The 27,810-nt window shown below is 34.2% G+C and overlaps 1 protein-coding gene across 2 annotated transcripts in view; it reads left to right on the top strand.

The window, feature by feature from the left end:
• The window catches only part of lqf (epsin homolog lqf), a 44,599-nt gene extending 22,345 nt beyond the window's left edge, over positions 1 to 22,254 (top strand). For both annotated transcript variants that reach the window (XM_089697720.1, XM_089697721.1), the window contains exons 4-11: positions 500 to 672; positions 1,090 to 1,325; positions 2,538 to 2,673; positions 4,569 to 4,673; positions 5,456 to 5,579; positions 7,591 to 7,754; positions 17,784 to 18,275; positions 18,937 to 22,254. In XM_089697720.1, the coding sequence (XP_089553846.1) occupies positions 500 to 672; positions 1,090 to 1,325; positions 2,538 to 2,673; positions 4,569 to 4,673; positions 5,456 to 5,579; positions 7,591 to 7,754; positions 17,784 to 18,269 (1,424 nt within the window). In that variant the 3' untranslated portion in view covers positions 18,270 to 18,275; positions 18,937 to 22,254. The remainder of the gene's footprint in view (positions 1 to 499; positions 673 to 1,089; positions 1,326 to 2,537; positions 2,674 to 4,568; positions 4,674 to 5,455; positions 5,580 to 7,590; positions 7,755 to 17,783; positions 18,276 to 18,936) is intronic.
• Positions 22,255 to 27,810: the final 5,556 nt, after the last annotated feature.

Below are 27,810 nucleotides of genomic sequence, written 5' to 3'. Positions count from 1 at the left end.
TTGAAGGTATTGTTTTAAATGACTAAACGTGGGCGTATTCGTTATCTAAACAGAACTGGGTTTTTCATAAATTACATTTATAAATTAGTAACATATATTAGTAAATTGTAAAATTATGGGAGTAGTTGTTTAAAGAGATCGGGGAGAACAGTTGTGTTTTAACGAAAGGTCAGCCAAATTTAAATTGTATTTTTAAAGATTGTTTTAGAAAGATATAAACGAACGTGTGGCAATTTTATTGCAAAATTATTTTGATGGTGACAATGAATAATAATTTAACATATTATTATCATCAACATCTTATTTCCATTTCGTTTTTTTATATATATCTGTCCATTAGGAAAACTAGATATTGTGCATCTTGTAAGATTTATGGGTTTTGCAAACATTCTTCATATTTATCTTACTAAAAATCGATGTAACATCAAATTAAGGTCTTCATAAAGAAGTATATTCAACTATAAACTTTCAGCTAACCTCCACGTCTGAACTTTTCCAGGTCTAAACGTCCGCGAGAAAGCGAAGCAGTTAGTCCACCTGCTGAAAGACGAGGAGCGGCTAAAGAACGAGCGTGCGCGTGCGCTCAAAGCGAAGCAGCGCTTTGCACAAAGCGCTAGTGCGTTTGGTAGTGACGGAGCGCTTGATACCCCCTCGAGTCCTACGTATCCTGCGGTGAGAAGCCTGTTTTACAATATTGGACATGTTTTGTTTCTTATGTGTCGGTTAGAATGATAAGAAGTGTGTGAAAAAGAAGTCAAAAGTGTAAATTGTAATCAGTAAAATTAATTGCTTTTGACTAATATTTGGCTGGCATTACATCTTTACAGAATTGTTAAATATATATATATAATTATTCCGTTGTATTAAAAAATTATATCAGCATATTATTAGAAAGAAGAAAGAACGTTTATTTATTATAGTTATATTACAGTTTTATATTTGACATAGTCACTAGAACATTTGCAGTTCAATCCTAAAAATGTAGCAAATTATGGCCACAATTTGCACATGCGACCCATGCCTGAACTCTTGAAGCTCTCTACTATTCTAGGTCGTTTCGAAACATTCCTAATTGGCGTGTATCCACAGCTCGGCAGCGGCGGCTCGCTCGGCTCAGCTGGTGCAGCCGGCTCCGGGGGCTCCGGGAGCTCGTGGTCAGGGCGGGAGGCCGAGCTGGCCCGGCCTCTGACGGCGGGCGAGGAGGAGCTGCAGCTGCAGCTGGCGCTGGCCATGTCGCGCGAGGAGGCGGAGCGCGAGGAGAGGCGGCGCCGCTCGGACGACGTGCGCCTGCAGCTCGCCATCAGCCAGTCGCAGAACGACTTCCAGTGAGTGACCGGTGACCACTCAGTGGGGAGCTTCAGTTGCGACTAGAAACCGGGTCGACTTCATATGAGTGGAATTGTGCCAATTTTATTTGTTATTATACATAGTTGTTCCCATAAAATTGCTCGCCTCGATCTGTAGTGACACTTCGCTCTGAATTGCGCAACCGAAATGATTTCGTTACAAAGCATATAAACAACTTTCCGACATCAATCCAATCAGGCCAATCGAGTAGACTGATCGAAGATCCTTCCTTTTTCGATCGAATAATCCACGTTCAGTCAAAACGTTGAACGTTACATTCAACAACTTAACGAGTTGTCCTTTAGTCATTGAATTAAATATCAATTCAATGAACACGCTAAATAGTCAATCAAATAGCAAATTCAACCACATGACTGCGACATATATAAAATTTTATCCTGCAAATTCCACGGGAACGAGAACTATGCGAATTTTTCTTTACTGCGCAGTCGAAGCCGCGGGCGGAAAGCTAGTTTAAAATAAAATTACATATTTCAAAAATATGTATCCATAATCCGCTATTGAAAGTAATACAAAATAATATTGCTATTGAAAATTGATCCCTATTATATACAGATTAAAGCGCTATTTGCGCAGAACAACGAAGCTATGCCAGTGCTGGGTGTTCGGCACCGTCGACTGCTTTCCGAATGTAATTCAGTTAGTGACGTCACTTGAGTTTGTGCCAACTTGCGCGAGTAGCTTGTAATGTGTAGAACATTATTAATAATTATTTTAATAAATTATTTTCCTAATAAATTATATGTATTTAAAAGAAATGTATATATATTTTTAAGTGGTGAGTTTTAAACAATTTTTGTAATGGGGTACAAAAAATAAAAGTTAATTTATAAAAAAAATATAACTTAAGTAGTGTAATCAAGTAATCGTCAGATACACAGTCAGATGATAAACATTGAAAGAATGAGTCATAAATTCGAAATTCATTCATAACGAATTGTTATTTTGTAATTCATAGATATTTTGTTTAGTTTAGATTTTAGTATGTTAGCGGTCGGAATATAAAAATTATTTATTTACATAAAAAGCTCCTAATTTGAATTCAGTCTCTTAAATAGAAATAATAATTCTATTTCAGTTTGCAAACTTTTGTTGTGTATAATTTGAAACAACAAATAAAAAAATGTAAAATCTATATTTGTTATATAAAATATATTTTTCGTCTCCAGATCGCCCACAGGGAGTGGTGGTACAGTGGGGGCAGTGGGTGGGGCGAGTGGGACTACCAACGGGCAGCAATCCCATCTGCTTGATCTGCTCGATGTCACCCTACCACAAGAGCCTTGGCCGCAGGAGCAGAAACAGGTGACGCCATATTTATTTATACTGTAAATTTTACAATGAAACTACCTTATAAAGGATCACAATCGGCGGTTTTATTGCTTTACTAGCTTCCGCCCACGACTTTGTACGTGCATCCCCATTTTTCCCCGTTCCCGCAAGAATTTCGGAAAATCCTTTCTTAGCGGATGCCTACGTCCTAACATCTACCTGCATGCCAAATTTCAGCCCGATACGTCCAGTGGTTTGGGCTGTGCGTTGATAGATCACTATATCAGTCACCTTTGAGTTTTTTATATATATATAGCGATTTCTTGAGACTACCGACTATGAAGATAAATAATTATGATTCGATTCCCGGCGGGAATTGAAACTGCGTCTTTCGACTTCTTCAAAAATGTATTATTTTTATAGCATTTGTGAATGCTTTAGACATTAGAGATAACATAATTCCATTCATAATTAATATTACGTCCAGATGTAGACAACTTCTGGACGTAGGCATCTTAAAGCACACCAATGAGCTCTCGGTCTTAACCGCCAATTGTGGCCAACAATACTACGATTATTATCATCCGTTCACCATGTAGTGGGGTATCCCACTCGCTTTCCTATTATCCTACTAATGAATAGGACGATTATAATATTAACTATATTTGCATAAATGTAGTTTTACAAATTGTACTAAATACAATACGTCCATCGATCATATTGACATGCAAATATAAGCTTCTCATTATTAACTGATATATGATTTAATGTAATTTCAGAGATAAACTTAAATTTAATTCCCATAATAATTTCTAGCCGGATACATTGGATGTTAGTATATTTTCGGATTCAATGGTAAGAAAGACTTGAGCTAGACAAATCTCGTTTTGTATATTCAGCTAATCTCATCAATTTATTAGTGTAGTTTATCAAACATATTTTGCTCTAATATTTTCAATTAATATTAATAGCTCCAGTTCGCGACTTCACGCACGTAATTTAAGAATTGAGGGTAACTCAAGTTCGTTTTCTCAGTCAGTTTATTATATTTCTCATATATTAAAATAAAGGTAATTAATATTTCATTTGCAACATACATATTAGGCAACTTTCGTCTCAGATATGAAAATAAATAAAAAACGGCTTATATATCTTTTTAAATATATAAATACGTTGAATCCTCTAACAAGGTTATATAAAAAAAACTTCATTGAGCTACATGTTATGTAATAGGCCATGTGCTATAATATATTATCTCATTATATGATTAGTGCTAAATATGCTAGCGTGTATAATACACGCCTTTGATTTTGTGTTATTGTATTAGCGGATTATAAATAATGCTGTTATGAATATTATAAATTATAATATTGATATATTTGTGGTTAGATAGAGAATCTTCAATATTGAAATCACTTAAATCTTTTATAAATTTTCAATATTGCACATGTTAGGTAGTGTCTTATTAATTAAGGTTTCCAATTATAATTGCAAAATGTCATAAAGTTTTAGTAGGTAGTCGAAATAATTGAAAAATATTGTATTTTCTTAGTGACCTGTAAATGTATTTAAAATACACTTCATTTTACAATTGACCGCCTCCTTGGTACAGTGGTTGACGCGTGAGCGTAGAACCGAGGGGTCCTGGGTTCGATTCCCGGTGGAGACGAAGAAAAAAAAATGTCTCGGTCTGGCAGGACACAGAAGGCTGATCACCTACTTGTCCCTGAAGAAAATCGATCAGTGAAACAGATGTATGCATAATGCATCTTCCCCTTACCCCTCTCGGGGACACGGGACTTCACTTATGCACTTTTCATTTTACTTAGGTAATAACTGTACCCTACGTTTACCCTTAAACTTGCAATTAATAATAATATTTGATAAAATTGAGACATTTCTTTAAAATTAATAATGATATTTCGCAGGATACAAGTTCAGAAGCGTGGTCGGGTGTGAACAGTCCGGCGCGCGACCCGTGGGCTCCGTTGGCGGCTAACTCTAATCCTGACCCTTGGGCACCGTTGGCTCAGGTATATTATTGTATTCATACTTACACATATAAGTTTTAGTTCAGTGTATAATTTACTAGCTTTCCGCTATCTAAAACCTATTAAATTACTAGCTTTCAGTCCGCGGCTTCGCCCGCGTTTTTAGAGAAAACCTCGCATAGTTCCCTTTCCCGTGGGATTTCCGGGATAAAACCTATCCTATCTCTCAAGTCGGATCGAACTGCACATGGTGTGCGAATTTTATTATAATCGGTTTAGTGGTTTAGGAGTCCATTGAGGACAAACATTGTGACACGAGATTTATATACATATATTAAGATAAGATATAATAAACTCTTCCTCATGGATCACTATATCTATTGAAAAATCCCTCATCAAAGTCAGTTGCGTAATGATTATTCAGACACAGAGACTATACTATGTATCCATGAGAATAAAGTTGACGATTTGACAACACGAATACCGCGTTGAGGATTTCGCTTTATAAACCCCATAAGATACCTTTCGATAGTAGCGTAATATATAAGCTATTCAGAATTTTTCATTAAATACTAACAAACATACATCCCGCACAAACTACAACATTTAGGGCTGATTTTTCAATCGTTGGTTAAAACTTATTCATCGAATAACGTATTAAACTACCATTTCAAAAATGTATTCTAATTGTCCGTATTTGACAGTTTACAGGTGACATTTTAAAATGTTCGTGTAATACTTTATTGGACGGATAAATTTTAACCAAGGGTTGAAAAATCGGCCTTTACAATACTAATAAGATGAAATGTATATTGTTTTCACAGAGCAAATCGCCGGTATCGGTGATATCGTCCCCGTCCTCTGAGTTGGAGCAGTTCGACGCGCTGTCGCAGCGGCCGGTCCAGCGCGGTGCACAGGAAGCGGATCCCTTCGATCTATCCGCGCTTAGTGAGTACATACACACAGAAAAAAAGACGTGTGGCACTCGGGGACTGCCGCGGTAAAGCTATTGCATTCTATGCCTTCAAGCCACACCTCCGTGCCCGTCCTCGTGGGGAGGGGAGCGTGGGGTTTTTTCGTTACGGAATTTCAGGATTCGGTCCCCGCGCTCAAAGCCCGCGATAGAAGTTATGCAATAGCTTAATAATATATATGTTACGGCTAAAGGTAGGTGAGAACATAAACTTAAGATTAGCCGGCTAAACTTAGGTTTATTTTCGACGAGGTGTTAATGTTAGTTTGTTCTATCTTTAGCCGGCTAAACTTAAGTGTAACCGCAGGCCCGTGGCTAAAAATGTCGGGGTGGGTAGATTTGGTTACTATAATACATGTAAGGAACAGGGCGAGTGTTTTCTGGCACTTCGCCGGCTGCTGCCGCAGCACGCTCGCTGCGCTCGCTCGGCTCGTGCGGGTCTTAAGAGTTCTAACCTAACCTAACCTAGCCACCAGCTTTCTGCCCTGAGTCGGGGTGGGTAGATTTGGTTACTATAATACATGTAAGGAACAGGGCGAGTGTTTTCTGGCACTGTGCGGGCCCCTCAAGCCCTCCACCGGCCCGGCGCTAACCAAATCTACCCACCCCGACATTTTTAGCCACGGGCCTGCGGTTACACTTAAGTTTAGCCGGCTAAAGATAGAACAAACTAACATTAACACCTCGTCGAAAATAAACCTAAGTTTAGCCGGCTAATCTTAAGTTTATGTTCTCACCTACCTTTAGCCGTGACATATATACATAATGAACACACGCAAAGCACGAGCATACACATAAACAAGATACTCGACGCGTACACACTCACACACGTGCGCGCGTTCATATTTATATGTTAGTACGTGCATATGAATACATAATATAAGACACTTGATGTGTACTTACTCATACACGCGGGTGTAAAAGTATGTATGTGTGCTTACCCACCCGTATACGCATATATAACGCACACATTCACGGCAATTTATCTATTCGCCTTAGATCATTAAGTAATGGATGGAGTACGCTGGCAAATGTTCGAACTAAACTTTCTGCTGATTTTGGTGCGGGGAGGGTAACTCACACTGATGAAACACAATGAAACATAATCACACATTCACAAAAATAATTTGTGTCACGAAAGTCGTAAAAATTTACGACCTTTTAAGCGACGAGTTTTTAAATTCAACTCTATCACTAAGTTAATAAAGATTAAATTTGTATTTCATTCCAAGATTGTCTCGTGGGGAGTGGGGTTCAATATCGCGTTCTAAATTCAACTTTATCACTTAGGTCATAAAGATTAAATTTGTATTTCTTTACAAGATAGTCTCGTAAGGAATGCGGTTCATTAACGCGTTTTAAATTCATCTTTATCTCCTAGTTCATAAAGATTAAATTTGTATATTTTCTTTCCATGATAGTCTCGTGGGGCCGCATCAATGATCGAGTAAACATGACTCGATTATTTGTCTTGATCATATCGCTAAACGATACATCGACGATTATTAGAAATTGCATTTAATTAGAAATGTACGTTAAAAAAATAAAAAAATATATACAAATGAAAGGTTATTCCATCTTTTTTAATATTCAACATGTTTGAATTGCTTCTGCAAGACTTGACAGTACAAAACGGCATTTTTAGCGGAGCACTCGCAGACGTCCTTTCGATGTCTTACGAATACGCAGAGTGCTTGTAATCGATTACGCAAGTAGTTTTTATGAAAGCATAAGATTTTTCGATGCGAATAATCTTATACCTCGGCAAAAGGGGAAACGCCTGCGAGTGTTATCCATTACTTAATGATCTAAGCTATTCGCACGTAAATGTCACGTCCGTAAATACTCGCACATACACTAAATATAGCGAAATTAAATACCTATGTAATTTGTAAAAATATGTAAAATATAATTAATACAGACACAAATATAAACTGATTTCTACGTAGCAATGCATCGATCATTAATCACCCCTCCCACTTGCAGACGACAACCTGACCCCCAGCAGCACGGGGGCGATCAAGAAGTCCCCCTCAGCGTTCCTCGGCGAGAACTCGTCGCTGGTGAACCTGGAGCGGCTGCTGCCCCCCGCGCCCCCCAACCCCTTCGCCGCTGAACCCCCCAAGCAGATGTTCGCAACCCCGCAGCCGGTGAGTGCCCGCAACCCCCAACATATATAGCGCACTACACAAGTGGACCCCTCGCAACCCCCCACTGACTCCCGATAAATTACCACTGACGTGTAAATCGCAAAACAAACTGCCAATTTGACTACTGACATAATATTGTTATCCTTGAAATATAACAGAAATAGACAGAAGCCCCCGAAAAAGTATCGTTAGTGCTAATCCCAGTTATATCATTCAAATGTTTAACTGGAATTTGTAATTGCGTGATGGGAAAACAACTGCATAATTTATTTATAACCATAATATATACAATATACATTTATAGTATGAGTTCTAGAAAAAAAACTTTCTATTTAAGGTTGATGTTCCGACCGTCCCTCCATACATTTTTGATTACCTCTAAACACTTAACACAGACACTATTTCTTTAAAACTAATCATTTTATCACTTCTCTATAATGAAATGTGTGCGCGTTCGACCTTTTTAATCAATAATTTACAATATTTACTTAGAAAAACAACAGTAAAATACCGGAAAAATTTGACACTTCTACAGTAGTGTGCGTGACTTTTGCCAAGCATAACACGACATAAAGCACGACATCTAGCGCATAGACTATATACTTATTACAGATCTAGCGCGTCAATGTCTTAACGAAAGGCGATGTTTAGACATTGACGCGCTAGATGTCGTGCATTCGCGTTCGTTATCTTATGCATAATGAGCATAATTCTAATAAATCAAAGTTCTGTGTAAAAATTGAGTAATTTCATTTCCAATCGTTCAAAGAAAATAACAATAAAATAAAATAAAACTAATGACCTTAGAAACTATGTTTTTTTTTATTTATTACTCATTATTGTTCGTCCGTCGTAGGTCTGTAAACTGTATTGTACACTGAAGGTAAATGGTACTGTAGGTACTTTAGTTCGGTGTCGTCGCTCGTCGGCTTGATATAAAATTACATTCTTGATTTCATTGACACGCGCTATGATTTGCGCGCGGAATTTCTTGTGTTGTGAATTTATTTTTGTATGCTATGCATTTTAATTGATTCAAATTGCAATGTTTCTCTAGTATGCATTTGAGACTATATTGTAAATTGTAATAATTGATCGTGGGTATAGTAATTAATTATTCTAATAACGCAATTAGTAATATATGTATTTTCGGTGGGATTCAAAACAAAAAATTGGCCCGTGATTTTTATGAAATTTCACCACATTGCAAATCACATCAATCATAGTTCGTACACATGTATGACGAAAGTGATTAGTATTGTGGCTAACATTGACTCATCAGTTCATCACTGAAACCAGTGATAAATCAGTACCTATATCATATTGTGTTTGAATATTTTTAAACAATGATATAAGTATACAATTATTATAAATCGGTAAACTATCAAAGTAATCACAAACTTGCAAACATTGGTAAAATGTCCAGTACCTAGTTTATGAGCCTATTCATTACAATCAAACAAACAAACAAAGTTTTCCTCTTTATAATATTAGTGTAGACAAACACTATGAATACGATCACGAATGCAAATTCGGGGATTTTCTAATTATTGCTAAATAATAATTGAATTCGTTTTGAAATACTCTATAATTTTTAGTGTATAAATAGACATTTATAATGTGGTGCTCATTTTTTTTGTACTGCTAACGCTATTGTAGGTACCTATTTTCGTTGTTTTATTTCAAGTGAACACGGCCATACAATTTTGTCACGAGCCGCCTATGATTGTAGGTACTTTTGTTAGGCTCCTTCGTCGTCCGCGTCGGCTCGAAAGTTCTTGATTTCATTGTCACGCGCTATGATTTGCGCGCGGATTTTCTTGTGTTGTGAATTTATTTTTGTATTATTATTATTTTTTATTTTTTTTTTATTTTATTGATTCAAATAAAATATTTCACTAGTATGCATTTGAGACTATATTGTATTATGTATAATTTATCGTAGGTATAGTTATTCTTATAACGCAGTTATATTTTCGGTGGGACAATTTGACCCGTGATTTTTCTGAAATATCACCACGTTGCAAATCACATCAATCATACACACGTATGACGAAAGTATAGTGGCTATAATTGACTCATCAGTTCATCACTGAAACCAGTGATAAATCAGTAGGTATATCATATTTTATTGTGTTTGAATATTTTTTAAACAACGATATATACAATATTATTATAAATCGGTAAACTACCAAAGTACTTCCGAATTTTCAGACAGACAAACAAGTAGTTTGAACACGCAGTTTTCTTATACTAGTAGCAAAAATCAAAACCATAATATTATGTTTACCTACTATATTTTACTAAAAGTCGAGTGCGTCGAAATCGTAAATAATAATATGTTTTTCACCTTCCTGGTTATTTTCCCATAGTAAATAGTGTTTTAGGTTTGTTGTTGTAGGTAGGAATAATAATAATTATTCTTACATGTTGGTTATGAAATGTATATTGAAATAATTTACTTTTACAAATCATTAGTGATAGGTATTAGTTTTGAGTGAAAATGCTTGGATCAGCATAATATTATATGGTACTTCAAATACATGTTTTGATAAAAAAAACAATAGTGTAATAAAATAAAACTGCGTTTTATTGTAATCAATGTTGACAATTTTAAATTCCACAATTATTGATCAATAAAATAGTTTACACCAACAAATATAACTTTTATTTTTATAACAATCGTTCATAATATAAACCGTAGCAGGTGGCGTTTTGAAGTTCTGTCTACTCATACAGAAAAATGGAAAACTTGTTTTTTTTGTAAACAATTTATTACTCATGTTGTTTGGCAACTCGAAGCGTGGTCGTCCGTCGTAGGTACTTTTGTTCGGCGTCGCGTCGTCGTCCGCGTCGGCTTGATATAAAACATTCTTGATTTCATTGACACGCGCTATGATTTGCGCGCGGAATTTCTTGTGTTGTGAATTTATTTTTGTATGCTATGCATTTTAATTGAATCAAATTGCAATATTTCTCTAGTATGCATTTGAGACTATATTGTAATAATTGATCGTGGGTAGGTATAGTAATTAATTATTCTAATAACGCAATTATATTTTCGGTGGGATTCAAAACAAAAAATTGGCCCGTGATTTTTATGAAATTTCACCACATTGCAAATTATATATTATACAATTACAATTACAATTATTATAAATCGGTAAACTATCAAAGTAATTACAAACTTGCAAAATATGCTTTTCCGAATTTTCAGACAGACACACAATTTTATTAGTTTGTTTTAGCAAAGTAGGTACCTATACCTATACGCTTACGTCGCGCGTCGCGTCGTCGAAAACGGTGCGCCCAGAAACAAACATACCTAATTCAGTTACAATCCTTTTTTTGTTCCGTAATTTATTGTATTTATTCTAATACGATTTTTTTTATTCGTCGGCCAGTTCTACTAGGTATAAAAAGATAAAATTGAAATATAATTATTGTAGCGACAGCCATAGGTATTATGTTACTATGTTTTCGTAAATATGTTTTTCACCTTCCTGGTTATTTTCACATAATCTTATCTTCTTATATATAAAAATGAATCGCAAAATGTGTTGGTAAGCGCATAACTCGAGAACGGCTGAACCGATTTCGATCATTCTTTTTTTATTATATTCCTTGAAGTACGAGGATGGTTTTTATGTAGAGAAAACGTAAATATTATGTACCACGGGCGAAGCCGGGGCGGACCGCTAGTCTTATATATAAAAATGAATCGCAAAATGTGTTGGTAAGCGCATAACTCGAGAACGGCTGAACCGATTTCGATAATTCTTTTTTTATTATATTCCTTGAAGTACGAGGATGGTTTTTACGTAGAGAAAACGTAAATATGTACCACGGGCGAAGCCGGGGCGGACCGCTAGTATATATATGTAAATGAATCGCAAAATGTGTTGGTAAGCGCATAACTCGAGAACGGCTGAACCGATTTCGATAATTCTTTTTTTATTATATTCCTTGAAGTACGAGGATGGTTCTTATGTAGAGAAAACGTAAACATGTACCACGGGCGAAGCCGGGGCGGACCGCTAGTCTTATATATAAAAATGAATCGCAAAATGTGTTGGTAGGCGCATAACTCGAGAACGGCTGAACCGATTTCGATAATTCTTTTTTTATTATATCCCTTGAAGTACGAGGATGGTTCTTATAGCTAGAGAGCTAGTTAGTTTAGTTTTAGTGCAGTGGCAGTGTAAATGTTGTTGTTGAGGTTATGTAAATTTAACACTTTAGTTAACTACCAAGATATAAAGAAATGAGGATAGGACACAATAACTATTGGTTGAGGTATTTATAAACTCATAATATACTTTTAAAAAAATCACGTTTTAATAAATTTCTAGAATTAAATTAGAACAGCTGATTCAAAATAGCCTAAAAAATCTTAATAATAATAATTACGCTTCACAGCAAGAAGAAATATACCATATGTACCCGCACAAAGTCGATATTGTGTTGCCTACCGTTCGACTCAATGGCTAGGGTTGTAACTACCTTTAATAATTATTACCAAACTAATAAACCGAGTGATGCGAAATAACCATAATTCTTTTAGAGTTTGATAAAATGATCAGGCAGGTATTTTCTTTAATCCTCTGAATTCTCGGTTACTAAATTGTATCGTTGAAATTATTCTTAATCGCGTAAATTTAATAAATAATCATATGGAAAACACTTTTCATTTGTTTTTTTACTTTCACGCCCAACTACTATACAATAATTACGTTGTTTCGGTATTTTGACGAGAAAACGCAGGAAACATCCGTTGTATCATTTTAGATAGATTGTATATTTTGTATCTGTAGAATTGAAATCAAAGCTATGTATATGTTGTCTCCATTCTTTTCTTATCGGATTGTTGATCCCAATGCGAATGCGTCACTTAAATTTTATAAAAGACAATTAAGAACATCAAAAATAAAGTGATACGTAAATATTTCACAGTGCAATATATTATGTAATTAATAATAATTATATATTTATGAAAAAATAATTACATCAGATTTAATAATAGCAATTGTTTTGAATGTACATAATATGAATAAATGATTACATCATAATAGTAATAATCACAATTGTTTTATTTCCCATTTGTTGCAACCCTAGCATATTTTCATGTAGCAGCAGAAGTACCTACACTGGCGGCGCGGCGGCATCGTGCGACATCAAAGGCATTGCCTTACTAGGTAAGTTTATAATGACTCATTTCTTTTATTATATAATTTACGTTTTACTTTTACAGAATCCGATTCAATGGATTATGAAGACGAGTCACACAACGCCATACGATAGTGATGATGAATGAACATTTCAATAAATGCATGCGTGTTTTTTTATGTTGTTTTGTAATTGTTAATTGTTTCTTAAATAAAGAAATAAACTAAATATTTAAATGATGATTTGTTATTTGCAACACAACTTTATATTTGAGATTCTTTACAAATGTATATTTAGTTTTGTATCATCAAATTTATAAATTTTATTCCATAGTTTTCAAAATTAAATGTAAATGACCATAAAAACATTAATAAAGTAAATCATTGATGTAAGGTCAGGGAACGTAATACATATATACATCTGACCATGTAGAAGCTAAGTCTTGTTGACTGCTGAAGTCTGTAAAGTTTTGTTGTCTGCTGAAGTCTGTACGCAATGAAAATGTCTGCCGTTTCGAAAATAAGTTTTTAAGACCCTAATAAATAAAATATATGAATGGCAGATCTGGTCAAATACTTTCAAAATTGTATTTTTTTCAGCACTTTCATAAGTGTCTGCCAGAATGTTATCCGCGTGATAATGGTCTGCCATTGTTATTTTCCGATAGTAATAATAATCTATTTTCAAATATCAAAATGGCAGACGTGGTCAAATGGTTTCAAAGTTCGCCAAAAATTTCCACCTGTCTTACCTAAGCGCGCGCCCCGTCCACCACTCTGGGCTTAGTGACTCCTCATCTCATGTATAGTAGGTATAGGGGAATCAACACACAAAAATCCAGGTCTGGTCAAATACATACAGGTAGCTTTGCGCTAGCTCTCTAGCTATTACTTCTTATGGAGAGAAAACGTAAACATGTACCACGGGCGAAGCCGGGGCGGACCGCTAGTAAATAATAAAATAATAAATAGTGTATTAGATTTGTTATTGTATCTTGTATACCTACGAATAATTATTCTTACGTCTTGTTGGGAAATGTTCAAATACCTACCTATTGAAATAATTTACTGTTACAAATCATTAGTGTTATTAGTTTTGAGTGAATAGGCATGGATCAGAAATTCAGAATATAATATGCTACTAACTACTCAAATACATACATGTTTACACAACAAACACCACTGACCTCTATAACTATAAGTTATAGAGGTCAGTGACCGTCAGTGACAAACACTATGGATACCTACGCTCGCGAATGCAAATTCGGTGATTTACTAATTATTGATACCTAGTCATTGAATTCGTTTTGAAATAGCCTGTACTTTGTAATTTTTAGTGTTATAGACATTTATAAAATGTGGTGCTCATTTTTTTGTAATAAATCATCCCGAACGCTATTGTATTTTCGTTGTTTTATTTCAATTTTCAAGTGAACACCTATACAATTTTGTCACGAGCCGCCTCTGGCCTCTGGGTGAAATAAACAAGTCAAATGATTTTTGTTCTAATTGTATATTGGTAGTACTTAGTAGTTTGTTTAGAATTTACATTACCATTGTTTAATTTTTATTTTGTATTTGCAGTAAAATAAAAAGATGAAAAACTTCATTAGGTATATTGTACGACACCTCACTCTGAATCGCGCTAGTGAAATTTTTTCGTTACAGAGCACATATACAACTTTCGGACAATCTTCATTGAGGCCGGCCGGCAAATCGAGTATGTCGAGAAACTTCACTTATTCGATGGAGGTATTCTACCTTCCTTCCTCCACAGTTGTGGGACCCCGACGTGCATTGAACACGCAGCTTTCTGATACTAGTAGCTAAAATCAAAACCACAGATATGTCTGTGATCAAAACCATAATAATATTTTTACCTATTATTTTACTAAAAGTCGAGTGCATCGAAATCGTAAATATGTTTTTCACCTTCCTGGTTTTTTTTCCATAGTAAATAGTGTTTTTGATTTGTTGTTGTACTTATGAATAATTATTCTTACTTGTTGGTTATGAAATGTATATTGAAATAATTTACTTTTACAAATCATTAGTGATATTAGTTTTGAGTGAAAATGCTTGGATCAGCATAATATCATATTTGCTACTTCAAATACATGTTTTGATAAAAAAAAAACAATAGTGTAATGTAGGTAATAAAATAAAACTGCGTTTTATTGTAGGTAATCAATTTTGACATTATTTATTTCCCAAAATTACAATAAAATAGTTTACGCCAACAAATATAACTTTTATTTTTATAACAATCCTACTTCCTACTAATGCGAAAGTTTGTGAGGATGTGTATGTGTGTGTTTCACGCAAATACTACTGAACCGATTACAATGAAATTTAGCACACATATAGAACGTAACTTGGACACATTGAATAGGTTTTATCCCGGAAACCCCACGGGAACGGGAACTATACGGGTTTTTTTTTTGAAAATGCGGGCGGAAAGCTAATCGTTCATAATAATATAAACCGTAGCAGGTGGCGTTTTGAAGTTTTGTCTACCCATACAGAAAAATGAAAACCACAGGAGATTGCCCAAGTGACTATGGCACTTGGTATCGCAATCAAACTTATTGTGTCAAGATGAAATATAGCTCAATTTAAAGCTTGATGTTAGTACTTTTAGATATGATTAAAGTTTTTATGTAAATAAGCCGCAGTTCGCGACAATAAAAATAAAACAATAGTTTTATTCAACACTTCAAAAAACTACTTAATCGAGTTTAAACTAACGATGAACGTTAAGTTTTACATTTATTACATAGGTAATATTTTAATTTACAAGACAAATGTGAAAAGTAAATCGTAATTTAAACATTATTTCAAAATAACATCGAACAATGCGTCGAACACATTCATTTGACATTTCAAATAGAAACTATGACATATGACGTTTGCAAGAGAGATAGATATAGGTATGTGTCAAAACAAAACTTTTACTTTTATTTCTATTTATTCGGTATAATTACAACTTAATAGTGATAAATATGATCATTATAAATACAAATAGGAATTAACAATATCACGAACACGTGACACAACTAGTATTTTACCGATTCCATACGTAGTCATACATGTTTCAAAAGAAAAACTTTTACTTTTACTATTATTTCAATTTATCCGGTTTAATTAAGACTTAATATTGATACATATGATCATTATAAATACAAATAGGAATTAACAATATAACGAATACGTGGCACAACTAAAATTTTACCGATACCACCCGTGGTCATTCTCCTTTGTGGGTCATTTGTAACAGGATGGCGCGGCGGTTCTACAGCGAAAAAAGAAAAATGATGGTCAGAACGCTGATACCGGATACCTTAAGATACTGTAATATAAAATATTACTAGATTAGATAAAATATTATAGGTAGTATCTTCACCGTGTGTGACGCGCTTTACATTCACGCCATCTAGAGTTAAATCTTTATCATTTTTGTATACGTCTGTGTGTGTAAACGACCCTGTATGCAATGACAGATGTTAAAACGCATAATTTTACCGAATTGGGTGGATTTTAAGGCAATGATATAACATATTTCAATAAAATATAATATTCAGTAACCGCCATGACTATTCCTAGGTTTGATGACTATTCCAATTACGCAAAAACTCAAATAAACTAGAAATGTAGAATTCAGCGCCATCTAGCGGGATATTGGCTGGGAACAGATCGTTGCAATCACCTTAAGGGGCCGTTCAAGTATTACGTAAGCATCAATTTCTCTGTTTTGCTTATTTTGGATGACATGGGGGGTGGGGGGTCTAGATGATGATTACGTCATCGTTAGTTATTTAAGTTTTTCGGGGATTCCCGCAAATAATACATTTAATGCGTAGGCACTCGCTTTGAGAACTAGTTAGGGGAATTACCGCGCATTAGGGAAATTACCGTGCGCTATTCACTTGTCAAATCCAAGTTATACCAAAAACTGTTCGAAAGTTTTAAAAAATCTCATACTGGTACGAAAGTGCAAAATGTACAAAAGTTAGTTATCGAAGTTTGGCGAAATTATAAATTACAAGCAAAGTCAGATAAGGAACTAGATATTATTGTATCTAAGAGAATTGAAGAAGAATTGCAAGCGGCGACTAAAAATAAATCCAATCTGCTTCTTTTTTTCTCCAAGGTGAGTAAATATAAGTACAGAGTTTCTCTTTACGTTCTGTAACAATTAAAACGACTTATGAGTAAAAAAATATATGATGGCCTATCTCAAAGTAAAAAGGTAAATGAATGATATTTTATTTCTGAAGATCGACTCCGGAAATTGGTCACAAAATACACGGTGTTTTCAATATCTGTATGTGAAGGGTTTCTATGGTGAATTAGCAGACTCACAAGTCACAACACTGAGCAGCAATCCAATGTCAACGATAACTTAGAATCGTGGATTCAGGTTTTATGGACTGAAGACTGTTAATGTGTTCCGAAAATATTCTTTATGTTAGTTATGTTCTTTATTTCTGATTATATTTTTTTGTCATTAAAGCGCGTCACACACGGTGAAGATACTACTACTACTAGGTGATATAACAGTATCTTAAGATAAAATATTATAGTATCTTCACCGTGTGTGACGCGCTTTACTCTATGTGTATCAGTTAAACCTAATATTTTCATGAATTTTCCAATTTTAAAAATAACAATATAAAAAAACATTTATTACTAAAAATGTTTACGTAAGCATAGGGGGAGGGGGTAAGTGCTTTGCTTACTTTTGATGACAAGGCGGGCGGGGGGGTAAAAAATGGTAAGAAATCTGCTTACGTAATACTTGAACGGCCCCTAAGCTTATATTTCATTAAAAACTAAAAATTTAATATTCTTTCTTATATTCCAGGCAAAACTATCGATCAACGAGATAAAGCAGCAGCAGATGGGTCTAGCGCCGAACCTAAGCTTCCCCTCCTCATCGCCAGCCTTCTCCTCCCCCCTCACACTCGGCACCATGGCCCCAATTAACAACACCATGCCCCCATTAAACAACACGATGGCTCCGTTAAACAACACAATGGCTCCGTTAAACAACACAATGGCTCCGTTAAACAACACGATGCCCACGTTAAACAACACGATGGCCCCTCTAAACAACACCATGGCCCCGCTTAGCACCGCAGCGTCGTTAAACTCCACGATGGCCCCACTTGGCAACAGTATGGCCCCACTCGGGAACAGTATGGCCCCACTCGGGAACAGTATGGCCCCGCTTGGGAACATGGGGCTAGGCCCCGGGGCCACAGCGTCTGACCCGTGGGCCCCCGCAAGGTCCTCGTCCCCGTGGTCCCCGCCCCCCACTAGGCACACGCCGAACCCCTTCCTGTCCTAGCCACTAGTGAGTATATTTATCTACACTAATATTATAAACAGGAATGACTTGTATTTTGTACGAAATTCAAAGACCACTGTATTGTTATAAAAAAATATTTTGCAATTAGAGAAGACGTTAAAAATGTAGTTTAATGACAGCATATTATGACTAGACTAAACTAAATTGTGAAGTCTTTTTATTTCGTTGTCCATAAAGAACAATGAACATTTCGAATCAATCAACCTCATTCCTAAATCGTTTTGACTGCATGCATGACATGCATAAGTAACTGGACTCATTACAATGATGTTCTCAGTATTCAATACGTCGTTCTAACTAAAATTGTCCTATTTGAGTCACTTTTAACTTCGATTTTGCCGTCTTTTAATTGATATTATTAATAACAACGAAATTACACTAATTTTATAATTATAGAAGTGAAACTTCTTTATCGGGGTTGGAAAAAAATTTTGTGTAACATTTTTTCGTTACGCGTGACATTTTTCCGTTACGCGCCATCTTTGATTCGACGTATTTCTGTAAAGTTGCATATAGTAAATTTTTTTTTGAAAAATAAGGTCATAAAGAAGTTTCACTTCTTACGTGTGTACACTAGTACACGCACACATATTTTTTTTTTGTAAATTGTTACAAATGCTTAAAAGTTTCGTATGTTTGTCCGCAGAGAGCCGCGTAGCAGCTGGTCGTCGCCCCGCACCGCCTCGCTTCACACCGACGGGACTGTGCTAGATAATATATATTTTTGTAACTACCCGCATCCGATCGAAGTAGTATTTTTGTAACTACCCGCATTTTTTGTTGAGCCTTCTAGATGCGGACTGTATTGACAATCGAAAATAGGTGAAAATATGTTTATTCATGTAATAAAATGTTTTTTATCTGTGGCAGCTGCATTGACTCAGTTTTTGTGCTCTGGTGATAAATATAATAAAAAATTAAAAAAAAACACGCGATAAGACGAGCTCATGAAAATATTGTATTATCAACAATCTTTGATAAGTGTACAATGTTTGAATTTAATCTGTTGGTTTAAAGTTTAATCGATTCTAAAGGAATTACATACAAACATACAGGTGAAGCTAATAAAAGCGTGTTAAATGGTCTAGCTAGAAGGCTGATAACTTAGTTGCCTTTAAAACTAAATATATTAAGGGCCAATTTTTCAATGCTTGGATAAATCTTATCCGGCCAATAAAGTATTACACGATAATATTAAAATGTCACTCAAACTGTCAAATACGGGCAATTAGAATACGTTTTGAAAATAGTAGTTTTATACATTATTCGACGAATAAGTTTTATCCAAGGATTGAAAAATCAGCCCTAAGGATACAAAATTATGCTGTTATTAATTTATTTTATTAAATAACAATGGATTTTATTGAAGCAATTGGTTACGGTCGTAAAAAATGGATATGGTGATGCGCTATCAATAAGATAGTTTTATTAATTTTGGTTGAGCGTATTTGTAATACCTACATCATCGCTACTACAATAAAATTAATATTTGAAAGTAAAAATTGCAATATATTAAATAAAAGTAAGACTCACTTTGAATAGAAAAACCGAAAAAGTAAATCTTATTTAAACTAATTGAAATACGCGACTTTTTGTCTATAAATTTATAAAAAGAGGATTCTATGAAAATATAAACTTTCAAATAAAAAAAAAGACGTGTGGCACTCGGGGACTGCCGCGGTAAAGCTATTGCATGCAAGCCACACCAGTCAAGCCACACCTCCGCGCCCGTCGGAGTGGGGCGCGTGAGGTTTTTTCGTTACGGAATTTCTGGATTCGGTCCCCGCGCTCAAGGCTGCGATAGAAGCTATGCAATAGTTTAAAAAAAATTGATAGAAAAATGCAATAAAACTAAAATATGATAAATATTAAATTATTATTCAGTAATTTCCCTACTAACTAAATATATAAATATCAGGTGCTTCGTTGTCTTTTTGTGCAGCTGTAACAGATTGTTTCATTATTTTTATACAGTTGAAAGTAACACGAGTGAAGTGAAACTTGATAAAATTGCCTTATTACTGCAATAGTGCGGAAACTAGCAACACCAAATTGTATTTTATTAAATTAACGACGTTCTAGGGTTGCCAGAGTTGAGGTCACATTGTGAAAAGGGCGGTCTAAATATACGGAATCGTATAGAAATGATTAAAAAGTTATGATAAAGGAAAAAATAATATATGGCTGAAAATTAGTGACTAGTTGTTGACCGACGTCGTACAATGTGCATTTTTTATGTATAAAGTAATATGTATGTCGAGATTTATCGGAATTTAACATTGACATACTAAAAACAACTATAATCACAATTGCGCTCAAGAATTAAGGAAAAACTCTGCCTCCGCGTCTAAAAGGCAGACTTTTATAATGAGCGATACAATGGACTTTGAACGTTACAGCCACGAAATAAGGTCTTAATTTCAATGAATGATTATACAAAGTCGATCGGACATATTTTGTTTTAATAAGTGATTGTGTGTAGTTGTTTATAGTACGTCAATTTAATCCAATGAGCCTGTTAGGCTTTGTTTACATGAACTTAAAAAATTTCTCGCAACAAGCAATTTATGCAATGTCCGTAAAATATATAGCTATAATATAAAACATTAGAGTGATAGACACTGATTGACTAGAATATAACGGATTTTATAAAAATAATAATTATTATAAAGCATGTACATGGCTGTAACTCGAAGATTTTCAAACGTTATATTATACTAATGTATTGATCAATTTATTATTGTGACCTCAATCGACGTATCTATATTTGAATAGTGATAATTTATAGCAATATCAGTCCAAAATAACTTATCGGCTGAATTAACAAGTAAGGTACTTTGGGTTTGCACAGTGCAGGTTTCTAATAATAATTATACTATTATTATACAATTATGTCAAAGGTAACTAAAGAATGAGTTGACCAAACTGCAAGTAATGAAATGCAATAACGGCTTGGCGTATAGACAGTGTATATTAGATGTATAAGTTTTATAAAATAAATAAAAATGTCTCATTTACACGCGTTCTGCACTGTGGAGACTCGGCCGTGTGACGCGACGAGGGAGATCGTGCCTTAGACAGTCGTTACATTTATCTGTTTGTCTGTTTGTCACTCGTAACACACGACACGTTCACGATTTTCTAACTTCCTCTTTGTATTGTCTATTTCACGTTCAGAAATAACGTTTCAAATATTCGCTATCTCGCTTGATAGTATTTTTCGCTGCATCGATCTATACTACAATCTACGCATTTCTTAACACAGTTTCAAAATAATTTGCTCATTACTTGTAAGCAATTGTTTTTAGTTTCTCTATATTTGTACACTCGTTTGATCTGTACTCTGTTCGTTTGCAACTAAATCTATATGTCCGTGGACATCAGTCTTGCCTTTACACCGTTATTTATTAGAAATCTAAGAATCAGTGTGAAGTTATCATTTAATATTGCGACTGTCAGTATTTTAAATAGAATTATCTTTATATCATTGCTTTGATCGTATGTTTTTGGAAATTATTGTAAGTCTCATCATGTGTGTGAACAAATATTCCATTTATATGTCGTATGTGCTAATTTACCTACGTTTGTATTTTATTTCACGCATCTGTACGTCGGCGAACTTTGGCCTGTGTCAATTTGACGTTAATGTCAATTCGAAAGTCGCCATGTTTAATTATTCGACAGTTAGTTGGCGCGAAATGGATTTATTGCTGAATATATTTTATTACCGTTTTGCGTTGACTACGTTTGTATATGTTTTTTTTTTTCTTTTACTATGAGTTTATAAGTAGCGGTTTCAATGGTTATTAATTTTTGTTTATCAGTTATGTAGATAAATTATTATTTTTAATATATTAATTTTGACCAATAAAATGCATCGATGCTAATCCAATATGTCATTTAGCTAGGGAGAACTGTAAAGATAACTGTAACTATTTAATTAAAATATATAAGTTTTTCAGTATACTGTACTTTTATTTCAATCCTTATCCTTAACCTTATTATATTAACGTGACCCCGGTACCAACAAAACACAAAGCAAAATGCAACATCTAATTTATTTAGGTAAAACGTCATAGTTGAAACAGAATAAAAACAAAAATACAAGCACATCCTGCAAAATCGCCCACTTCAATTACAAATATAGAAAAGGATATAATTAAAATTAAGATCGGTAGCACCATTGCAGTTATAGTTAACGTTAATGTCAAATTTAACAATAACTGTAACGGTATAAAAGTTATTTTACAGTGACAGCGAAATTGGTTGCACCAGCGTATTTTTAGCATAGTTAAAGTTATCAGTCAAATAATATCTCATTTTGTATTTGACGTTAGTCAGTAGCTGTCAATAACTGTCAAGTTATTTAACGTTAACAATAGCTTTATCGGGGGAAACACCGAACACGAGCGGTTAAAGTTAGCGTTAAAATTATGACCGTTACTTTTTGCCTTACCCTTACTTTAATAAGTTTGTTATTAATATATATTTATAAATCATTTGAATGCCATAAAACCAAAAATATCAGATTCAATTGTTATTCAGTTAGTCACTATGAAAAAAATAGGAACAAAAATGTATTCAATTCATTAGCTTACATGTCTTGCATTCAATTATACAGTAAAAAAGGTTTGAAACTAATCACCTAAATGACTATACATATATTTTATCTAGCGAAATAAAGCCTTAAAATACGCAACCCCAATTAAATTTTAATTACCTAGTTACTATCTCTAGGTCAATCGTAATCTTTGATCATAATATTAATTACCTATTATCAATATCAAAATGTAACTTAGTAAAAACGATCAACAATCGAGCTCATTCAGAACTTACTTAATTCATGACTAGGTATCTAAATATTGACTTTTGTTGCAATTGAGAAAGTGTTTTAAAAAAAGCGCCTCAGAATTATATTACAGAATATTATTGTCGAGTTAGAGAATAGTAGATGTTTTTGTAAATTTGAAAACACAAGGCGCTACTCGATAAAAATCTTTTATATTCTTGAGTGCTGCAACTTTGCAACTATGGAATTACGGGTGTGTATCTATCGAGACCGGAATGGCATCATTTTCTCCATTTGTTTTGGAAACTTTAGCAAACTTACTTGTGTGAAAATATGCCTTTGTTGCACTTTTCATTTAGATACGGTCTATGTGAATGTAATATTTTTTTTTTTTTTTTTTTTTTTTTTTTTTTTTTTTTTTTTTTTTATTCATAATTCATTTATTCAGCAAAATAACACATAAAGTTACACATAAAGTTAATATCATAAACTTATTTGAAAAATTATACAATAAAAATAGGAGGAACTCCGGTATCTGTGTTAGTAAAAACTGTGCTACAGACACCTGCGCCCACCCCTCAAATTAACTAGAAATGACTATGTTATTTCTAAAATTAAATATTAAAATTAATATTAAAATTAAAATTAAAATTAAAATTAAAATTACAGTTTATATTATAATTTCATTACATTGGAGATAAAATTACATTAAGTACATTACAATAAACATGAGTATGTAAGAGAGTATGTATGGGTGTGTGAATGTGTGTATACGTTTGTGTAGAGTGTGTGTGTGTGTGTGTGTTTTTTTTATGATCTTTACAATAATAGAGCTTCAGTGTCCTCATATGATAGTTTTAATAGATATTCCTTTAAAATCGGTTTTATTTTATTACAGGTTAGAGAGTAAATATTGAGAGACTTATTTATTTTGTTATATAAAAATGAGCTACCAACATTAAAGTGACGTTTGGCCAAATCCGTTCTTACTGCTGCAGTCATGCAGACAATATAATTCCTCCGATGCAACAATATATTAGGATCAAATGTAATTGTTTTGTGTTTTTTTAACATTGCATTGAAAATAAAAAGTTTGCGCACAGATAAGAGTTGGCAATCATTATACAAGGAAGAGGTGGAGTAATAGTAGGGCTTACACAACATAACTTTCAACAAGGCTCTTTGCGTTCTTTCGAGTGGAAGTAGTTTTGTTTTGTGTGTGTTGCCCCATACTGTAATACAATACGTGATTAGCGATTGACCTAGAGAGTAATAAACGATTTTTAATAATTTAGTATCACTCACTAGTCTGAGTTTTCTAATAGGGTACATGACTTTTCTAAGTCTAGTTGAGACCATTTGTATGTGACTACTCCAACGCAGTGTCGAATCTATTATTACTCCCAGATATTTAATCTCAGAGACTCTCTCAATTGAGTTACAATCACAGGTATGTGATTGCTGCAAGCAATTATGAGCCGTAATTGAAAATTCGTCATCAGGTATTTGTGACAGATTGCTAGCAAAAGTAACGAATTTAGTTTTATTGACATTAAGGGTTAATAAGTTTCTTTTCAACCACAACATTACTGTTTGTAGCGCGGCTTCTGCATTTTTGTGGCAGCTATTCCAAGAACTACCGTGAACGATCAAGACTGTGTCATCTGCATAAGAAAGTATTTTAGCGTTCGTAATGGGCAACTCACATAATTCATTGACATATATTTGAAACAGTGTCGGTCCTAGAACACTTCCCTGTGGGACGCCATAAGAAAGAGATTCTTCAGTGCTAATATACTCGTCAACTTTAACCAATTGAGACCTATTCTGTAGATAGTCCTTAAATACTTCCAATGCTCCTCCTCTAATTCCAACAGATTCCATTTTGTTAATAAGTATGGGAATAGACACAGTGTCAAACGCTTTGGCGAGATCAAGAAATATAGCTATAGTTTTGTCTCTGTTTTCTATATTTCTTGTGATAACATTAGTTAACTCAAGTACAGCATCTTCCGTCGATCGACCTCTGCGAAAGCCGTATTGATTGTTAGAGATGATATTGTATTTGTTCAAATAGTTGACGAGACGTTTGTGTAAAAGTTTCTCAAAGATTTTAGATAATGACGAAAGAATAGATATTGGTCTATAATTTAGAATGCTGTCTCTGCTTCCACCTTTATGTATAGGTCGGACAATCGCCTTTTTGAATACTGAGGGAAAGGTCCCTTTATCCAAGCACAGATTAATAATGTGCACTATGGGAGAAATTAGGGCTTTCCTAGCTCTTTGGATAATATTGGCTGGAATGTTATCCCAACCAGGAGCACTTTTACATTTAAGGCTGAGTATTGCAGCTTCGACTTCACAGAAATCCACATACAGAAGTGCCATCGAGTTTAACTGTGTTACTTGAGAATTATTCTGAGCATTATCATTATTATTAGTAGGCTTGTCAAAACTATTCACCAGTATTTTAGTTGCCAATTCCTTTCCAATGCTCACAAAATGGTGGTTAATTTTATTAACTGCCATATTTGGGTCTTCGTGAATAGCCAGAATGTCTCTATTATAATTAGATATTCCACCAGTACTAGTTATCTTTTTTATAGCATTCCACGTTGCTCTTGGATTACCCTCAGCCTTCTCGAGCAAGTTTTCTTCATATTTACGTTTAAGATCTTTTAATAGGTTATTACAGAAATTACGATACCTTTTAAAAACTTTCTCGTTAGTTAAGTTTTTTGGATTTTCTTGCCACACAGCTTGTAATTTATCGCGTTGACGAATGCATCGCAGAAGCCCAGGGGTAATCCAAGGTTTAATAATTTGCTTACGGTGAGAGACAACAATATGTGATGTAAACTTATCAATTGCTGATTTTATAGTATCCACCAAAAATTGTGAGCAGTTTTCGGGATCCTTATTCTCGAAGATATGTGTAAAGTCAGTATTAAGTAACTCTTCAACTATTGCATCCGAATCAGAACGAGTGACAGTTTTAAGGGGATTAAGTTTTGGTTTACCTTTTTCAATTGACAGCATAATAGGTGCATGGTCCGTTATAAAGGAGTTAATTACAAGAGTTATGGTTTTTTTATTAGTTTTTAACATGACGTGATCTAGACAACTAACATCTCGAGTAGGGAAGAGATGAGCGGGCATTAGACCATGAAACGCAGTAGAATCTAGATATAAGTTAGTATTAGCATCATTGTCAGGTGAATTTATGTTTATATTTATGTCCCCAAGGATGACAACAGAACTGAAGCTTTTAAGGTCATCCAATGTTTTATTTAAGCTTTCAATAAAGGGGTCTATTTTTCGAATTGATGGAGAACGATATAGTGTTACTAAGGCTAGGTCATTTGAGAACTTGAGAATTAAACAGTTACTGTCGCTAAAATTAGGTTCCAGGATAGTGTATTTCAAGATGGTTTTTACATAAATTACAAGCCCATCGTTCTGATTAGTATACAATGAGCTGTGAGCTGAGTACCCGTCCATTACCGGCAAGTTAACAACTTTGCTAAGCCAGCACTCGCTCAATACAATTATATCGCATTCCATACCCATACGGTGAATAAAAACACTTAATTTATCGAAATTACAATTAATGCTACGAATATTAAGATGAAGTATATTGAGTGGTTTATTAAGTTTTGAAATTTTATTGCTACATTCTTCAGGAGAGGACAGAATATATGCCTCAGACACCTTTAAGGCATCAATTTCATTTGTGTAAATACTATCCATTATAATATAATTGAGTTAGTGAGATGAACATATTAAAGTGACCTGATTTGATAGTTTGATTACTGGATTCTTTTATATATTGTTTCTAATAGCAATGATAGTTTCTAAGGCCCTATCAATGACAGACTGCACAACTTTTGTTTATCGTAAGTCACTTAAAACTGTTTAGAAAAAATACCAACACTTTATGAGCATGTGACATGTCGCTCTTCGGTGTCCCGTGTCCTGTCTCGCCGTGTTGCTCGCTGCGTTGCGTGGAGCCACACGGACGCGGCGCGAGCAGCGTGCATTTTTTGTTTGTATCGACTTTTTGATTTCGATAGTGTTGTAGATATTGATAATTTATTTGATGTGTAATCAGAAAATACTCTCTGCTATGTGCATATGGTATAAAAATATTTTAAAGCCATTTTTTTACCGTGTTTTGGTTTAATCTGGATTTCTAGAGATCCCAAAAAATTTCTATTAATATACCTGTATAACGTATGTTTAATATACTTTTATGGCTTTTTTTATAGCAATACAAAATTGAAATCGGTCTAGTAGGAGTTTAAGTATTTTGTACAAAAATACAATTTAATCTTTATAATGTTAATAATAATAATTAAGTCTCAATAGATTTATCAGCAAGACCTGAAACTGTCTGTCAGCAGGTTTTGTGTCTAAATTGGATATGTAATTGTTTTTGATTATTGTGAAAGATCATATCATGGGCGGGGGTGATCGCTCGCTATCGGGCGATTCAGTTGTTTTGCCTGCTTTTTTATAAAAAAAAATAATGTTTTACGTTGTTTTATTCGTATAATGACAAAGAAAACATAGCTTCATAGGTAGTGTAGAGTTGAAGTGTTTAAGAATACATGTATTATTTTACTCTCGTTTCTAATACTTATAGTTATGTTAAATGTGATTATCTATCTAATTATTTGGTATATTTTATATCTTAGGGCATTGAAAGTGGGAAAATAAAACACCATG

Source organism: Colias philodice, chromosome 8 (genome assembly GCF_061535455.1).
Source record: "Colias philodice isolate Cphi_HAF_F1 chromosome 8, ilColPhil1 Martin Lab GWU primary, whole genome shotgun sequence".
NCBI lineage: Eukaryota > Metazoa > Arthropoda > Insecta > Lepidoptera > Pieridae > Colias > Colias philodice.
Note: the sequence above shows the minus strand (reverse complement) of the source record. Positions and strands in the feature narration are given on the sequence as shown.